At 43.9% G+C, this 18866-nt stretch overlaps 1 protein-coding gene across 4 annotated transcripts; it reads right to left on the bottom strand.

Annotated features, from left to right (window-relative positions):
• Window positions 1–2685: 2685 nt before the first annotated feature.
• Window positions 2686–4318, bottom strand: LOC125548732 (basic leucine zipper 23-like). 4 transcript variants are annotated; one of them, XM_048712279.1, is made up of 3 exons: window positions 4099–4318; window positions 3910–4002; window positions 2686–3661 (listed from the first exon to the last, which is right to left on the bottom strand). In XM_048712279.1, exon 3 carries the CDS (start codon window positions 3609–3611, stop codon window positions 2967–2969), a length of 645 nt encoding a protein of 214 aa, XP_048568236.1. In that variant the 5' UTR covers window positions 3612–3661; window positions 3910–4002; window positions 4099–4318; the 3' UTR covers window positions 2686–2966. The 4 variants fall into 4 exon arrangements, with proteins under 4 accessions (XP_048568236.1, XP_048568237.1, XP_048568238.1 ...); XM_048712280.1 differs by having other exon boundaries at window positions 2686–3648; XM_048712281.1 differs by having other exon boundaries at window positions 4148–4283.
• Window positions 4319–18866: the final 14548 nt, after the last annotated feature.

The following is an 18866-nucleotide window of genomic DNA, read 5'->3' as shown; positions in this document are numbered from 1 at the left end:
TGTGTTTGTTTCGCCAGTGACTATTATACTTCTTAATCATTGTAAATTTTATTCATTCCTCTACAACTTCAATAATAATAATTATATTTACTTTAAAGTTGGCCAACTAAACAAGCCCTTTACTAAACCACTCCATGTTTTGTCAGGTTTACATTTATGTGTCAATACGCTTTGACACCGATCCGGATGCAAGCTTTCACACCGATCTGGATGACTCTGAGTCTCAATCTATATACGTATTGGACGTGGGAGCAATTAGTTAGAGTAGCTCTATGCAGAGCATTGTAGAGATAGATATTTGCGAAGTACACATGGATCTGAATGTTACAGACCCGTTCACTGAAACCTCTCTCACAACCAAAACATGATCAAATCCCAGAACTCATTGGTGTTAATCACATGGCGATGTGAACTAAATTATTGACTCTAGTGTAAGTAGGAGACTGTTGAAAATATGCCCTAGAGGCAATAATAAAATGGTTATTATCATATTTCCCATTCATCTTATTATTGCCTCTAGGTATTTCCAACAACATCATCATCTTACAATGTTACACGCGGTTTTCTTGAGCCCCAAAGTTCTCACAAATGACAATTGTTTAGTTTCCCTACTCACTCATATTATTTGCGCTTCTTATCTCTTGGAATGCAGAAATGGTATATTTGAAAAAATAAAGTTTATCAACACTTAGAAGATAGTTTATTTTAGGTGGAAACAATTCTAGAACCATTTGATAGTTTAACTTGTTATTCTTGTTGGCATGAAGTAGCCATCATGATCTTTTAGAATGAGTACTCGCCTAGAATCATCCAATATTCTTGGTTGTTATTCTTTTTTGCACTTGCACCAAGTAGTCAACATATGCTCTATCTTTCCTTTTTCTGTCCACATGCAAGCTGTATGCCATATGAACACCACGTTTCATGTGTCCTTTTTCCAATGCATTAATAAAAGTGACTAAGGATTTCTGTAAGATTTATCTTCTCTGTGTTTGTGTTTGCCCTTTTCTTTTCTTGTGCTCAATATCATGTTTTATTAATATGCTTTTGTATGCAAAAATATATTCTGCATTCCCAAAGTTGGCATAAGTATCAACAAATGTTATGTTTAAAGATATTTTTCAATGTGCCTAACATAAGCTAGAATATCACAAAGTATCATGTTCAAATATTTTCCTAAATTGATGGTTGAAACACATGTGGTCCATCAATAGGACAACTACTCATTAGTTGTATTGTTGATGTGTTTCTTGTGTGTGGAAGCGACGCGACTGGCATAGGTTGCTCGATTGGTCTAGCATGAGTACGAGTCAATTAGTCCCTTCTCATTCTCCATTTCGTCTATCAGCCCATCAGTGCATGCCTTTGCAACCTATAATAAATGCCGAATATCAGTATGTCTACATTTCATTCTTATCACGTGCCATTTTGCTTGAAACAGGTGGGCCAACACTACCAGATTAGCAAGACAAGGTATATCATGACATTTTGATACTAAATTAGTTGCATTGGCGAGAAAAACGTTAAATTAATTATTCTCTACCTGTGGTGCCATTTAGGTACAAACCAAACTTTACTAATAATTTATTTTAGCAAGGCTTCCTTTAGGTTTAGAATAAAGCTAGCAAAACCTCAATGTCTAGACACTAACATAAAACCATGATTTCAAACCCCACAGAGACGTGGTTGATTGAAGTAACTGGTATAATCACAATATGAAAATTCGCCTCATGAAATCCATGGCATCCCAATTAACCTGTGGCGAAGTGGCACTGCCTGGCCTTGCGACCTGTGAAGCTATGTTATGTCTTCATGATGGCCTTACCGAATTATTCTCTGAAATTCAAACATCTAATTATATACTGCAAAACAGTGAAGCAATATGCGTAAATTGCAGTTTTTGCGTGGGAATGCGTAAATTGCAGTTAGTAAGTCTTGTGAATTTTGTTGTGCTTACGTTGTCAAAGGCCGTGGGTGTACAATAGTCGATGGTGTGAAAACACTTCTTGATGTCGAATTCCAAAAATCAGCAAGAGGTTCCCCACTCTTCTTTGATCCATCTGAGGGCCGAGTGGCAGCCTCGACCGAGCGGAAGTGCGATGTGTTTGGAAACTCGGGATTGTAAATGGATTCGGGTACCATTTTGATAGCCTCTTTCATGATCTTTTCTGTGGGTAGAACTATTATGAGGGATCTAAACTTCCCCTTTCTTTCTTTCTTCATTTAAAGAAGGGGGAGCGAAGCGGACCTGTTTTTTGCTCCCTCAATTGATAGATCAAGGCACCACCTGCCACCCCAACGAAAGGCTCTTTAAAGAAGCAGTCCCATCACTCTTAGGCCCGGCACCAACCAAGAGGAGGCGGGGCTCTCTCCAATCATTCTGAAGAGCCGAGATCTCGTAAAGGAAACATTAGCTAGCGCACTCTGATTTGTGTGATGATGTTTCTTCGTCCAGACATTTAAATGAATGATGGAGATGGTTGTCAACATAAATTCGCAAGAGTAAACGTTTAGACAGTACATGTGATAGGTATCCTAATTCTGTAACAGCAAAATCAATCTAGATAGTAAAATTATATCCAGAGAGCCAAGTATTCAAGGGAAAAAATAAGACATTTCCAAGTTGCATTTAACTGAAGATAACACAGTAAACAGATCATTATCCCATTACAGAACACAACTGAATTTTTAAACAGTGGTTAATTGTTCCAGAGAAGACCAACCTAAGGGCACTTTGGAAAGCACAGATCATGCTGGGTCACACTTACTAGTAGCTCCATCCAATACAAACACAACAAGTACATTACAAACCGAACACTTCAGAACAGAAGTATAATCAGCAAGACCTTGATAGGGTGTCTCACTTCCACACTTCTGTTCCCAGCCACCATTTATTCAAGTAGGCTATATGAAAGGAAGCCATTTTCTATCTGATACTGTATTTGGGTACAAAGAACTTCATCCAATTATGCAGGAGAGTTCACGAAGCTGGCAACAGCATCCACCACTTCAGGAACACCAAGTTCTCCCGAAACGATGCCACCGCCATCGATCTCGCAAGTCTCCCAGGCCGCTGGTACCTCAGCACTGCCAGAATCAAAGCATGGTGCTGTCGGTTCTGCAGCAGTGCCGACGACAGAGCCGAAGCTGCACCGCTCCTGGAACGGCCGGCCGCCGATCTCAGCCCCATCGATCTTGCCTCGGACATCGAGCAGGAGGCCCGTCAGCCTCGCCACCTCGGCCTCCAGCGCCGCGTGGCCCTGCAGCCGCCTCAGGAGCTGCTGGTTGGCGGCGCGGAGCTTCTTGACCTCCTCCTCGAGGAAGGCTGCGTGGGCTTTCTTCTTCTGCCGGTACTTGCGCACGGCCTCACGGTTCCCCAGAGGCTTCCGGAGATTCCTCAGCTGGTCATGCTCCGCGTGATCTTCGCCGGAAGCTATGACTTGGGTGTGCGCGTGCAGGCACGTGTGGGAGTGCGCCGCGGCCGGCCATGATGGAACGTTGCAGGTGTGTGTGTGAGTACACGCTAGGAACTCATCATCGAAGCCGTGGGAGATCTCAGGATATGGAAACAGAAGGTGGCTGGGGATCGGAAGGTATAGTCCGTCGTCCATTTTGTCACAAAATGTGCCAACAAGCTAGATTCTCCTCCTATGATTAGTAACTGGGGAAGTCGGACAAAAGCGCCAAAAAACAGTTCAAAAACTCGAGAACTTGGTACCCTAGCTTGCTCCATAAAAGCTTATTACCGATTCAGAAGATCTTATTAGAGGCAAAATCAATTCAAAATAAATTCATGTAACCCCTAGATTACTACCACCTCTGTTTTCAAACTGCCAAAACGTCTTATATTTAGGAACAGGGTGTGTACTTATTAGTGATTGAATGGTCGAAAGATCATGTAGTAAGTACCAAATTTGCATGATGGCCAGGAGCATGAACATGTCAACTACTCTCACCACAATCGCAAAACCTCACAGGATTCCAGTTAGGACACCAACGTTCCTGCATGTGAATACATGGTAAACAACATCAGTATATTTGAATTTTGAATGAGGAGTCAGACTGAATCAACAAAAGTAGATTTTGAGCGCAAAATACCTATAGACTACCGAAGTGCATCAAAACGGTATGGACTTGATGTGTAGACCTGTCAACAACTGTTGCTCCTTGCAACTGCAAACCTCTTACTGTTGCCTCTCTTTCTTTCTTTTTGCCTACACCTTTTGCTCGTCACCTCTCCATCAATCTTGTGTTGGTGTTCTCCTGCCCCCTCTCCTTTTATTTTGGGTATCTCGAAGGAGGAGAGACCTAGAGGGAATGAAGCAAGCGGTGGACAACGATGTTATTGGATCGGAGCGGACAGGATAGAAAAGGTGGAGAATCCTAGTTCTTGCCAATGTTCTCCGTTTCCCCATTTCCATTATGCTTGCCACTATTCATGGACTACTATTTTCTCAACATGATTTTCTTATGCTACGATTCCTTTTACGTTCATTTCAACCAGTAGCATCTGGCACTGTGGGTTTCAGCAACTTGGCTGAATTTTTATCTCAGAATATAATCTCCAAAGCATGGAATTTGGATTGATTCTTTGAACCGTTGATTAGCTGGGAATTTTAGACATTTATATTCTCTTGCCATTGTGTTATCACGGGATAACATAGAGAGATAAAGAAAAATAAATACATAGCTTATAATATTCTAGAAGGAATAAGCAATTATTTGGAGGCATATCATAAATTCCTTTTCATAAGTAAAGTCGGACACAAATATATTTGGGGAGTCTAAGAAGAATAAAGGTTTTGAAGCTGAGAAAGAGATTATCAATTTGGGGAGTTTGTCTTTGGCTCAATATGAAATTTGAAAGCTGATAAAATAAATGTAACAACAAAGAAAGTTGCTAGTGTCACACATCCAATATTTGTTGAGCCGTTAGATGATAGACTTAAGTTGAATGCTAAAATGAAAGAGGTGGAATATGAGAATGCTAAACAAACTATTAAATAAAATTGTTATGGACAAAAAAAGGACGCTGATAACGCCCACACGTGTGGTGGGAGCGACATCCGCCCACACGCCTTATAACACACAGACCGCGCCACATCACCGCATGCATGCATGTGAGAATTTTTTTGATTTTCAGTTTTTAAAATGTTTTATCTCTTAAATGAAAAATCGGATTGAAGATCCGTTTTCACCACTAAATCCATCGTGACAAGATCTTGGAAACTAGATCTCATATCAATATATTTCGCTGACTTTTTTGGGGGTTAAAAGTTATCATGTCTATTGCACATGAATTGCCATGGTGTTTACACTGAAGTTGCCATGATATGTTTCAACTATTTTCTTCTACATTTAAAAGTAAATTTTTACATATTATAAAACAGAGAATTAAGAAACTAGACTTGCCATGAACCATAAGCTAAAATTGCCATGATACATGCACTTAAAATTGCCATGGTTCATACAAAAAATAATTTTCATGGTCAAAGTACTAGAATTGTCATGGTCAAAATACTAAAATTGCCATGCTCTATAAACTAAAATTGCCACATGGCAACTTTAGTGTAAACACTATGGCAACTTTTGAGCAAAAAAAATTCGTTGAAATATATTAACATGGGATCTAGTTTTTAAGATCTCGTCGAGACGGATTTAATGGTGAAAATAAATTTTTAATTGGATTTTTTAATTAGGAGATAAAACATTTTTAAGATGAAAACGAAAAAGATTCCCGCTGATGTCATATGTTTTGACGTAGCAAAACGAATGGTAATGAAGGCGTTTGGGCCATGTTACTTCGTGCCACATGTGTGGGCGTTAACATTTGCGAAAAAGAATGGGAGATAATGAAGCTGGAAGGAATAAGTTACAATAAGATGCTCCAAAGAAGTTATGTGCCTCCTAAATAAGAAATGGAGGAATTAGGAAATGGTATGGAGTAGAAGCTTGGGGATACACGAGATAACTATCTGGAACCTATTGATAATAATGCCAATTAGACTGAAGTGGTTCTAATTCCTTTGGAGTTGTGATGACAAGGATTACTCGCATTACTGATTTTGATGGGCAAGAGGAGGATACTGGGGAGGATGGCAATGATAGGGTACCTACAAGATGCCCCGGACTTAAAGATAGGGAGGATGTGAGAGTGGAAGACATGGCTAAGGAAAGAGCAGCTGCAAAAGACACTTATGTATGATAATGATTTTATCCCTAATCTTTTGGATATTAATAATACTTCATTGCTAACCATGTCTTCTTGCGTTGGTATTGATTTAGGATGCACTATGGATTTGATTGGGCATAATATCAAAATGATGAGAACTCTAGAGATTGCTAGATTAGATATGATCTTTGGGCATGATAATAATACTGATAGTGATATGCTTGCTAGCTCTCCAGGTCATATTGCCACTGGAGATGCTGACTTAAATGAATTATGTTCTGATAGGGACAACTCTGATATTGACTTGGAAGAAAATATTTGGAAAAAATTAAAAAGTTTTTTTCTCTAAGAAAAATAGGGAGGTCTAATCTCCTGTAATTGCTAGGTTGAAGGAAGGTATAGGGAGGGGCGTTTTGGCTCTCGGGAGCATATGCTCCCGGATGAACAGTAAATTCAAAAAACATGTAAGAAATCAAAAAATTCTAAAAAAATTAGATGTTTGTGTTAGTGTCGCAAGCATGCTTGACAAATTTCATGCGAAACGGAGCACTAGTGTGTCGTCGGTGAAAAAAAACAAATTCGAGGTGACATTTGGTGTTCAATTTTTTTTTGCACATACCAAAATGCTTAACCTTTTTGCCTCGAAATTTGTAGATAGCGTTTGGATGTGAGTAAGAAGACATAATTTTTTGTCTTGATTTTTTTGACATTTCAAAAACTATTTTTGGGCCCGGGAGCACGTGCTCCCAGGAGCCGAATTGAATTTCCGAAACGTATACATGTTAATAGATCTGCTAAAAAAGCAAAAAGAACATTAAAAAGTGAGAACAAAAATGAAAGGCTTGTTTTGGAATGCTTGAGGGATCGGTGGAGAAATTAAAATAATATTTATTAGAGAGACTGTAGTGGATTTCTCTTTAGATTTCTTGGGGATTCGGGAAACCATAAAAGATCACTTTACTAACAATGAATTGCACTCTTATTGTGGGGTGGAGAGCCTTTAAATGGCATTAGTGCTCCTCCTAGAGGGCAACATGGGAATTCTAATGAGTGTGAATGAAGATTCTTTAGGAATTTTAGATACTAAACATGGAGAATACTTTCTGAGAATGTTGGTTTATGATAAGAAGGTTTATTTGACCATGAAATAAACTTAAATATTTTCTATGGAGCCGCTTAACCTGAGAGGAAAGTTGAATTTTCAGCTAAAGTATCCATGTTATATATACAAAATGCTTTGCCTTTCCTAGGGAATCTTAACATAATTAGAAAGAGCTCTAAAAAGAATAAACCCAATACTCATGGCCATTAGAGTTTTGCTTTTAATGTTTAAACATGTCGGGCCTAGAGAACTACCCTTGGGTGATAGAAATTATAGCTGGGCAAATAATTTGGAGGATCCTACATTTGAAAAACTTGACAAAAATTGTTGTGTCCTAATTGGGAAGAGAAATATCCTTTGGCTACAGTTACCCCATTAGAAAGGGAGATTGCTGATCATACTCCCCTAATTCTAGACACCAGTGAACACAATTACAGAATTCCTATATTTATATATGAAAATTCTTGGATTCTGAGAGAGGATTTTAATGAGGTGGTTTTCAAAGTCTGGAATGCTGGATATTCTCGATCTAGTATTGAAATATGGCAGAAGAAACTGAGAACACTTAGGAAAAAACTGAGAGGGTGGGATAAAAATGTTACTTCTTGATATAGAAAACTAAGGAAAAATATTCTAGGAAAATTAGATGCTATTGAGAAGCACCGAATATTTTGTACTCACCATTGATGTTAGGCAGAAGCAAAAAGATCTTAGGGAGCAACTGAATAGATTGTTGAGACATGAAGAGTTAAAAGGGCTACAAAGATGTACAGAAAAAGAAATCATAGAGGGTGATTCTAATACTAGGTATTATCAAGCCAAGGCCAATGGGGGGCATTATTACCTGTTTGGAGCAAGATGAGCAGGGAATTACTGGGAAAGATAATTTCATGAAATATAACTGTTTAGGAAACCTAACGAGTTTAGTATTTCTCTGAATATCTACGAAGCTAGTAAAATATCTGAAGTTGATGCTAATAAACTTATTGGAGAATTTTCTATGGGAGAGATCCATAAGGTTTTTTTCCAATGGAACATGATAAAAGTCGGGGTCCTGATGGCTTTCCAATAGAGTTCTATCAAAGGTTTTGGGGTCTAAGAAAAAATGACTTGAAAGCTATGTTAGGCAAGTCATAGGAAAAATTGAATCTGTCTTGGCTGAATTATGGTATTACCACTTTAGTCCTTAAAATTCAAGATGCGAGATAGTTACAAAAATTAGATCTATCTGTCTATTGAATGTAAGATTTATTTTTACCAAAACTTCGATTAGTAGACTAAGTGAAATAGTGGGACCTTTGATTTTCATTTCCAAACAACCTTTATTAAAGGCAGACATATTATGGAAGGAGTGTTGATTCTTCATGAAGCTCTAAACTCTATCCATGTTTAGAAAATATAGTGCTATGCTTTTCAAAGTTGACTTTAGAAAAGCATATGACAAATGAACTGTCCCTTTGCACAAAACATGTTTAAATTGGAAGGTTTTCCTGATAAACGGAATGATTTGTTTATGGAAACTATGAGAGGGGGGCATTTAGGGATCAAAGTTGAGGATGTAGTAGGCCCTTATTTCCTTAATTTTAACGGTTTGAGGTAAGGATATGCTCTCTCTCTCCCCCCCTTGCTCTTTAATCCGGTAGCTAATGATCTTGCTAGGATTTTGGAAAATCCTAAGAATATGGCTATCTTAAAGGGGTGATGGTTGAATATTGTGAGGAGGGGTAAATATGCTCAATTGCGTAGATGATACAATCTTCCTCCTCCCTCATGATGTTAGTAGCACCCAAAATTTTAAAATTATATTGTTTTATTTTGAGAAAATGTCTAGGATGAAAATTAATTTTCATAAGAGTGAAATAGTTTTGTTTGGAGATGCAAATGATGAGAGGGAAGTTTATAAAAATATTTTCACTTGTCAAGTGGTGGATCTCCCTATAAAATGCTTAAGAGTTCCTAGTAATAAAGTGAGAACTAGAAATAGGGATTGGAAGCCTGTTGAGAATAAAGTTGAGAATAGATGTGCATGTTGGTATGGTAAGATGTTAATCATGGCTGGTACATAACTCAAATACAGTCAAGTCTGATAGGTCTATCGATTTTCGTGATGTCCTTTTATCCCATTCCTATGGGAGTTAAAAAGGCCTTTGTTGATCTAGGATTACTTGGCAGGGAGATAAATATAAAAATAAATACCATCTTGTCAACTGGATTGAGGTTTGCCAGCCAAAGAGGCAAAGGGGTTTGGGGAGTATTAATTTGGAAGTTTTAAAAAAAGCTTTATGGGCTAATTGGATCTAGAATCTTGAAACTGAAGAGGGGCCCTGGCAATCTTTGTTGCTAAATAAATATGTTAAAGGATCTTGTATTTCTGGTATTAAATGTAAACAAGTGACTTTCAACTGGTCAGGAATCTTGTCTGTAAAATATATATTAGAATCTTGCCTGTAAAATATATATTATATAAATATGGAAAAAATGTTGGTAATGGGGCAACACATGGTTTTGGGAAGGCTAGTGGATTGATGTCAGACCTAATGTTTCATACAATAGATTATGCAATATCTGCTTTACCAAAAACATTACTATGGCTAAAGCTTTTGAAAAATGATGGGGTCATTTTTAGTTTAGAAGAACTTTGTGGGGTGGTAGACTAAACCAGTGAGATGAGATTAAGCAAGACTCCTATAAAGTTTGTCTAGTTGAGAGAAAAGAGAGTGTAACTTGGTCTTTAACTAGCAGTGGGAGTGAGGGAGTCCTGGATTAGGGGGTCTCCGGACAGCCGGACTATATCCTTTGGCCGGACTGTTAGACTATGAAGATACAAGATTGAAGACTTCGTCTCGTGTCCGGATGGGACTCTACTGGCGTGGAAGGCAAGCTAGGCAATACGGATATGTATATCTCCTCCTTTGTAACCGACCTTGTGTAACCCTAGCCCTTTCCGGTGTCTATATAAACCGGAGGGTTTTAGTCCCTAGGACAACATACAATCATACCATAGGCTACCTTCTAGGGTTTAGCCTCTCCGATCTCGTGGTAGATCAACTCTTGTAATACTCATATCATCAAGAATAAATCAAGCAGGACGTAGGGTTTTACCTCCATCAAGAGGGCCCAAACCTGGGTAAAACATCGTGTTCCCTGCCTCCTGTTACCATCCACCTTAGATGCACAGTTCGGGACCCCCTACCCAAGATCCGCCGGTTTTGACACCGACATTGGTGCTTTCATTGAGAGTTCCTCTGTGTCGTCGCCGTTAGGCTTGATGGCTCCTACGATCATCGATAGCGATGCAGTCCAGGGTGAGACTTTTCTCCCCGGGCAGATCTTTGTGTTCGGCGGCTTCACACTGCGGGCCAACTCGCTTGGCCATCTGGAGCAGATCGAAAGTTACGCCCCTGGCCACCAGGTCAGGTTTGGAAGATTAAACTACACGACCGATATCCGCGGAGACTTGATCTTCGACGGAGTTGAGCCTCTGCCTTATGCGTCACGCGGTCACGATGAGTACGATTTAGCTCTATCATCAGACAGTGTTCAGGAGATTGCACCGACAGCCGCTCCGACCCTCAATTCGGAGCCAGTTGCGACGTCGATGGACGGGTGGATGGATCCCGCCACGGAGGCCTTACCCTCAGCGGTGATCGAGCCGAACATCGACCTTACCCTGCACGAGAGCCGTGTTGTTAGACTGCCGGATCCTTCTCCGGCCATGGACTCCGAACCGCCTGCGCCCGTTCCTAACGAATCCGATTGGGCGCCGATCATGGAGTTTACCTCCGCGGATATTTTTCAGCACTCGCCCTTTGGCGACATAATGAACTCATTAAGGTCTCTCTCCTTGTCAGGAGGATCCTGGCTGAACTATATCCGGCAGGATTGGGATGCGGATGACAAAGAAATTCGCTGCCCACCCACCACCCACTTAGTAGCCACTGTCGACGACTTAACCGACATGCTCGACTTCGACTCCTAAGACATCGACGGTATGGACGACGATGCGGGAGACAAAGAGGAACCACTGACCACAGGGCACTGGACAGCCACCTCATCATACGATATATACATGGTGGACACGCCCAAAGAAGGCAATGGCGACGAGACAGCGGAGGATGACCCCTCCAAGAAGCAACCCAAGCACCGACGTCAGCGGCGCCGCTCTAAGTCCCGCCAAAGCAAAAGTGGTGATACCGGCACAGGAGATAATAGCACTCCGGATAGTGCTGAAGATGGCAACAATCCCCTCCAGCACGATCTAGGACAGGAGGATGGAGAGGCCAGCCCTCCAGAGAGAGCGGCAGATGGAGAGGCGGAGGATGATAATTACATGCCCCACTCCGAAGACGAGGCAAGCCTCGACGATGACAAATTCGTTGTGCCAGAGGATCCCGTCGAACAAGAGCGCTTCAAGCGCCGGCTTATAGCCACGGCAAATAGCCTTAAGAAAAAGCAGCAGTAGCTTCAAGCTGATCAAGATCTGCTAGCTGACAAATGGACTGAGGTCCTTGCGGCCGAGGAATATAAACTCGAACGCCCCTCCAAGAGTTAGCCAAAATGCAGGTTGCTACCCCGACTGGAGGAAGAAGCGTATGACGCGGCTGATCGGCCACCTTGTGGCCGCGATAGAGAGGCATTCCAGCCAAAAGCTCAGCCTGCACCTCGACGCCATTCAAATAAAAAGGCATGAGGAAATACGCCAGACCTGCGAGACGTATTGGAGGACAAAGCAAAACATGCAAGATCGATCTACGGATCACGAGGGCGCGCCACTATGCGAGACGGTAAACGTCATACAGTAAAAGTAAATTCGACCGGGCCGAACACAGCGGGCAAGACTCATTGGAGCTGCGTCGTGATATAGCCCAGTACAGAGGTGCCGCACACCCCTTATGCTTCACAGATGAAGTAATGGATCATCAAATCCCAGAGGGTTTCAAACCCGTAAACATAGAATCATACGACGGCACGACAGATCCTGCGGTATGGATCGAGGATTTCCTCCTGCACATCCACATGGCCCGCGGTGATGACCTACACGCAATCAAATACCTCCCACTCAAACTTAAAGGACCAGCTCGGCATTGGCTCAACAGCTTTCCAGCAGAGTCCATTGGCTGTTGGGAAGATCTGGAAGCCGCATTCCTCGACAACTTTCAGGGCACTTATGTGCGACCACCAGACGCCGATGACTTGAGCCACATAATTCAACAGCCAGAGGAATCGGCCAGGCAATTCTGGACACGGTTCCTAACTAAGAAAAATCAAATCGTCGACTGTCCGGATGCAGAGGCCCTAGCAGCTTTCAAGCATAACATCCGCGACGAGTGGCTTGCCCGGCACCTTGGACAGGAAAAGCCAAAATCTATGGCAGCCCTCACGACACTCATGACCCGCTTTTGTGCGGGAGAAGACAGCTAGCTGGCTCGCAGTAATAACATATCAAAGAACCATGGTACTTCGGATACCAAGGACGGCAATGGCAGGTCACGTCGCAACAAACATAAGCGCCGCATTAACAGCGACAATATCGAGGATACAACAGTCAATGCTGGATTCAAAGGCTCTAAACCCGGTCAGCGGAAAAAGCCATTTTAAAGAAGCACTCCGGGCCCGTCTAGTTTGGACCGCATACTCGATCGCTCGTGTCAAATACACGGCACCCCCGACAAGCCAGCCAACCACACCAATAGGGATTGTTGGGTATTCAAGCATGCCGACAAGTTAAATGCCGAAAACAAAGATAAGGGGTCACATAGCGATGACGAGGAAGAGCCCCGGCAGCCGAACACCGGAGGGCAGAAGAGGTTCCCCCCACAAGTGTGGACGGTGAACATGATATACGCAACCCACATCCCCAAGAGGGAGCGGAAGCGTGCGCTCAGGGACGTATATGCGTTGGAGCCAGTCGCCCCAAAGTTCAACCCATGGTCCTCCTGTCCGATCACCTTTAATCGCAGGGACCACCCCACTAGTATCCGTCATGGCGGATTCGCCGCACTGGTCCTAGACCCAATCATTGACGGATTTCACCTCACTCGAGTCCTTATGGATGGCGGCAGCAGCCTGAACCTGCTTTACCAGGACATAGTGTGCAAAATGGGTATAGACCCCTCAAGGATCAAACCCACAAAAACGACCTTTAAAGGCGTCATACCAGGTGTAGAGGCCCATTGCACAGGCTCAGCCACACTGGAAGTGGTCTTCAGATCCCCGGATAACTTCCGAAGCGAAGAGTTAATCTTCGATATAGTCTCGTTCCGCAGTGGTTATCATGCACTGCTCGGGCGAACTGCATTTGCGAGATTCAATGCGGTACCGCATTATGCATACCTCAAGCTTAAGATGCCAGGACCTCAGGGGGTCATTACAGTTAACGGAAACACAAAGCGCTCTCTCCGAACGGAGGAGCACACTGCGACCCTCGCAGCGGAAGCGCAAAGCAGCCTCTTAAGGCAATCCACTAGTTCGGCGTTTAAGGACCCAAACACCTTCAAGCGCGCCCGGAGTAATCAGCAACAGGACCGCCTGGCATGTTCCGAGCTCGCATAGCAATGCGGCCCCCACCCCGGCCCAAGCCAAATGGCGAAATTCGTGCCACGCGTACATAATTACGCATTAAAAATACCATGGGCACAGGCGGGGAGGGGGGCATGACTATGGCACGCCCCAAGACGCGGCTTAAACCGCACTAGGGGCTTCCCGTTTTGTTACTTTTTCTTTTCAGGACTTTAATCTCTGGAAACCCGGTCCGGCAGCATGATTGTCGAACATATGATGCAGCAACCAAGAAGGCAGAAAGCTACATCACACCACGGAACTCTCAGGTGGATTACGATAACGAGTGTAATACTTGCCTTAATACTATTCTTCAGCTCGCCCTTGGAGGGGACATAGTCCTACTTTTTGCTTATTGCACTGCACGTATAATTCTGCTTTAACACACCTTTTTGAATAAACAATGCATAGCATTAAGACTATTATTGCATTCTTCTTTATATATATATATATATATATATATTCATTCATGACATCCAGCACCCATGCACTCTGGTACGACCAATACGCTAGGGGCTTAAGCATACCCCACGGCGTGAGAAGTCCGGACACTTTCAACAGTGCGGCACCCCGAACTTATAGCACTATATGCATCAGCTCCGAATCATGCCTTGGGTCAATAGTTGAGTTTGCCCGGCTCCCATGTTTTGGTACCTTACGTTCCTCTATATCGGCTAAGGTAGCACTGGGAGAACTACTGCGATTGTGCCCCGGTTCTGCTGGGCTAAGCACCTCAGTAGAGAAAGCTAAAACTGACTGTCATGATAAGGCGAGAGACTGGTCGCTGTTCGAGAGGTTTTCGAGTCCTTAAAGACTTATGCCGCTTAGAGCGAGGAGTCGGCCCTGTCCGGCTTAAGGCGTGTATCACGCCCCAGATTCAGCCTTCCGAATACTAGGGGCTTCGCCAAAATTTAAAATTATAGAATTCTATGGCTAAGTGAGAGTGATAACGCATTATAGTCCGATTGCCTTGTTCGTTGTGCTGAGCGCCTCCCTCGAAGGACCCAACAATGGGAACAAGAGTGCTCAGGTTTAGCCCGAACACCCCAGCACTCGTGGCGTGGGGGCAGAAGTCGACGACTAGCCATCTCTCAGATTTGATAAACAGACGAACAAAAGGTAATATTTTAAATTCAAACAAGCGTTGCATAGCGCATATGAACAAGTTTTCATAACTACAGGATTACACGAGCGGGTTTACTCAAATATTATATCTTTGGTACACTCGTCCGCTACGAGAAGGGCACCCTTCAGGACACCCTCATAGTACATCTTGGGGTGGCGATGCTCCTTGCCCTCCGGCGGCCCTTCCTTGATCAGCTTCACGGCGTCTAGCTTGGCCCATTGCACCTTCACACGGGCGAAAGCCCGGCGTGCACCTTCGATGCAGACGGACCACTTGACGACTTCCAGCCGTGGGCAGGCATCCACAAGCCGCCTCACCAGGCCGAAGTAGCTGTTCGGAAGGGCGTCGCCAGGCCACAGCCGGACTATAAAGCCCTTCATGGCCTGTTCGGCCGCCTTGTGTAGCTCGACCAGCTGCTTTAGCTGGTCGCTCATAGGCACCGGGTGTTCGGTCCTAGTATATTGGGCCCAGAAAAACTTCTCCGTTGAGCTTCCCTTCTCGGCCTGGTAAAACGTTGCAGCATCCGACACGCTGCGGGGCAAATCTGCGAATGCTCCTAGAGAGCTCCGGATTCGGGTAAGTAACAAGTAATTTACTTTCACATGCTTGCTTTGCATATAGAATGTCTTACCCGCCGCTATCTTCTTCATCGCATCAATCTCCTGGAGGGCCTTTTGAGCTTCGGCCTTGGCACTCTTTGCGCTCTCAAGGGCCGCGACAAGCTCAGACTCTCGCATCTTCAAGTCAAGCTCCAACGCCTCGTGCTTCGTCACGAGAGCATGGAGCTCTTGCTGCACCTCGCCCATCCGTGCCTCATGCCTTTTCCGCTCGGTGCACTCCTTGGCTGCTTTGTTTTCGGCCTCGGATGGCGCTTGCTTCAGGGTCGCTGTCGGTGTCAAAACCGGCGGATCTCGGGTAGGGGGTCCCGAACTGTGCGTCTAGGATCGATGGTAACAGGAGGCAAGGGACACGATGTTTTACCCAGGTTCGGGCCCTCTTGATGGAGGTAAAACCCTATGTCCTGCTTGATTGATATTGATGATATGGGTAGTACAAGAGTAGATCTACCACGAGATCAGAGAGGCTAAACCCTAGAAGCTAGCCTATGGTATGATTGTTGTTCTGTATGTTGTATCGACTAGCCTGGCCCTGGTTTATATAATGCACCAGAGGCCTAGGTTAACAAGAGTCCTAGCCGAATACGCCGGTGGGGAGAAGTCCTTGTCTTGATCGCCAAGTCTTGTGGAATCTTCCTTGTATGCGGCGGCTGTCCGAACTGGCCCATGAGTATACGGCCACGGGGGTCCTCGGCCCAATCTATCAGATCGGGAGATGACGTGTTGAGTACCCCCTAGTCCAGGACACCGTCAGTAGCCCCCTGAACCGGTCTTCAAGTTAGGGACGCTCCTCGATTCTTCCGAACTGTTCTTCATCTTCGGTCGTCGGTCTTGAAAACTGGTTCAACAAATCTTCTCATCTTCGATCTTAAGGATCGCCGAAATGCATTTGACGAGTTTATACGTCGGGTATCCGAGGAGCCCCTTAAAGTTTCCGGCCTTTATCAATGCCTTATTACTTTTATGCCATACCTCGGGTTTGAAGTTGTTCTCGGGAGGCAGTGTCCTCTTGCGTCCGAGCTCTAACACCGGACTGCATTCGAGGTATCTTTTGCAGCCGAGCACCAATGCCGGACCGCTTCCCAGCTCTAACGCCGGAATGTATCCGAGCCCCAACGCCGGACTATGTGTCCGAGCTCCAACGCTGGACTGTATCCGAGCTCCAACGCCGGACTATATCAGAGGTGTCATATCACCTTGCTTCAAAAAAGTTGAAGGAGTTTAGCCGAGCTTAATGCCGGAAATGCCCTCTATGGAGCCAGCCACTAGCGCCCGAGCTTTATGCCAGACTACTTCCGAGGTGGTGCACCACCCCGACTGTGGGCCGATTTTTTGTCAATATTTTTTATTATTGCAATTTATTCTTTGCCGAGATATATAGCCAGTAGCCCTCAAGGTGTGTATCAGTCTAAAACCTGAGATGCACCTGAAGGATGACGTAAGACCGCTGATCCTAGTAGTCGCTGAGACTCAGGTTGATTTGCAAAATCGACCTGAGGATCAAGTCCAAGCTTGGCAGAATACTTCGGGACACTAAAAGCGGCGTGCTCAGTCCTCGAGACTCAGGTTGGGTGCGGCCGACCAACCTGAGGATCAAAATCTCCTCGGAAACTATATTGCACATAAATTTTTTTTGCATTGGACAAGCAATGCAGTACCCCTGAGACACTGGTCGGGTGGCAACACCAGATCAGGGGATCGATGTGCCCCTTTAATATTTGTAAATAATAAGCCCGAAGCCCAGTAGCCCCCGAGGCTTAATGCGGGCACGGGTGGCCGAATTAAGGATCAATATCCATAGTAAAATCACAAATTATGTGTAATGACTCTATGTATCCAAGTACTTTACGTCCTTAATGCTCAGATCCGCATTGTACAAAACTTTGTTGACCGACCATCAGCTTCCACCTCCTCGGCCAGTAGCCGAGGAGTGTTTGTCCTACTTTATAAAGCCTTTATGAGGGCAAAGATTCACAATAAACAAGGCAATCTGGCCATACGGTTTTATAAACAAAGGTACGCAGAGAGTTATATTACTGTTTAACAGAAGAAATGTCTTCCAAAGAAAATAGTCCCGCTATCGGTTCCTTTCTCTGGGTTGTCACGCTAAGCATGATCATTAAACCTCAGCTCTAATTTAAGAGCAAAATATTGAGGATTTAGTTTGGGAGGCCAGTTAATAGCCCCCGGTAGTGTTCGGCGACAGTCGGGGTCAAGCCGTAAACACTTCGGCCAATGTTATGAACGGCCCATCTTTTAACATAGTCATCGGATCGCTGACTAGCTTACGCTTAGTGTGAAAGTCAGTTTTCGGCTTTCTCCACTGAGGTGCTTAACCATGTGAGCTGGAAGCACAATCGCAGTGGTTCTCCCTTTGCACGCCTAGCCGAACAAAACGGAAGTAGGAAGCAAGTGCAGGAGCCGGGCAACCCAACTATTGACCGAAGACACAATTCGAAACCGATGCATATATAGCAATATCTGAGAATGTTTTTGCCGAATCCCTAAAGGTGTCCGGCGTTGCACTGCGAGACTAATGCTGGAAAAAGCACAAATAGTTTTAAAGTGCCAAAAAGCTTGGAAAACCAAGAAACGTCAGTAAAAACATGACGTCTGAACAATATCAAGTGTTCGGTGCCAATCCGAAAGTTGGTCTTAGAAAAAAGAAGTGCTTCTGTCGTGCTTTAACATGATACGTCCTATCTCAAGACTTCGAGCGGGTCAGCCTACGGCTTCAACCTCCTATCCCGAGGGCGGAGTACTTCTCATCAGGCCAGTTTGGCAAACTAAACTCTAGCGGCTTTGAGAGAGAAATTAGGCTCCCCGGCTAGTGACCGCACACTCGTGTCGAAAAAAGGAGTGATAAATAATAATAAAACTTTGCAACGACTAAGAAGAAGAACACTTATTATAAAACGGCTCAAATAAACTTAAGAGCCCCCAAGTGACTTGGGTAGAAGAATGATTGCATGTACCGAAGTACTTATATCATATCTATGTTCAACCGAACTTTAAACGCGTCTTAACCGACCGTTAGCTTCTCCCTCTTCGGTCAAGGACCGAAAAGTGTTATGTACTCCATCGGTCGAGAATATCGACGGTGTTTCCAATAACCAGGCAATCAGGCCATAAGGCTGTAACAGACAAAGCGCGCTCAGGGAACTTACGCTATATTACCGTGAAGTGTAAGAAGCATCTTCGAAGAAAATAGTACCCCCACCGATACCTTTCTTCGGTGCTCATTGTTATTATGAGACTTGTGCAATAGATTTTTTGTACTCATGAGTTCCG

This window comes from Triticum urartu, chromosome 3, assembly GCF_003073215.2.
Source record: "Triticum urartu cultivar G1812 chromosome 3, Tu2.1, whole genome shotgun sequence".
In the NCBI taxonomy this organism is placed as follows: domain Eukaryota; kingdom Viridiplantae; phylum Streptophyta; class Magnoliopsida; order Poales; family Poaceae; genus Triticum; species Triticum urartu.
The sequence above is the reverse complement of the archived record's forward strand: the minus strand, read 5'-3'. Positions and strand labels throughout refer to the sequence as shown.

What these genes read in the sequence shown, in the direction of transcription:
- LOC125548732 (XM_048712279.1), bottom strand. Translation starts at nt 3,611, where the DNA reads ATGGACGACGGACTATACCTTCCGATCCCCAGCCACCTTCTGTTTCCA.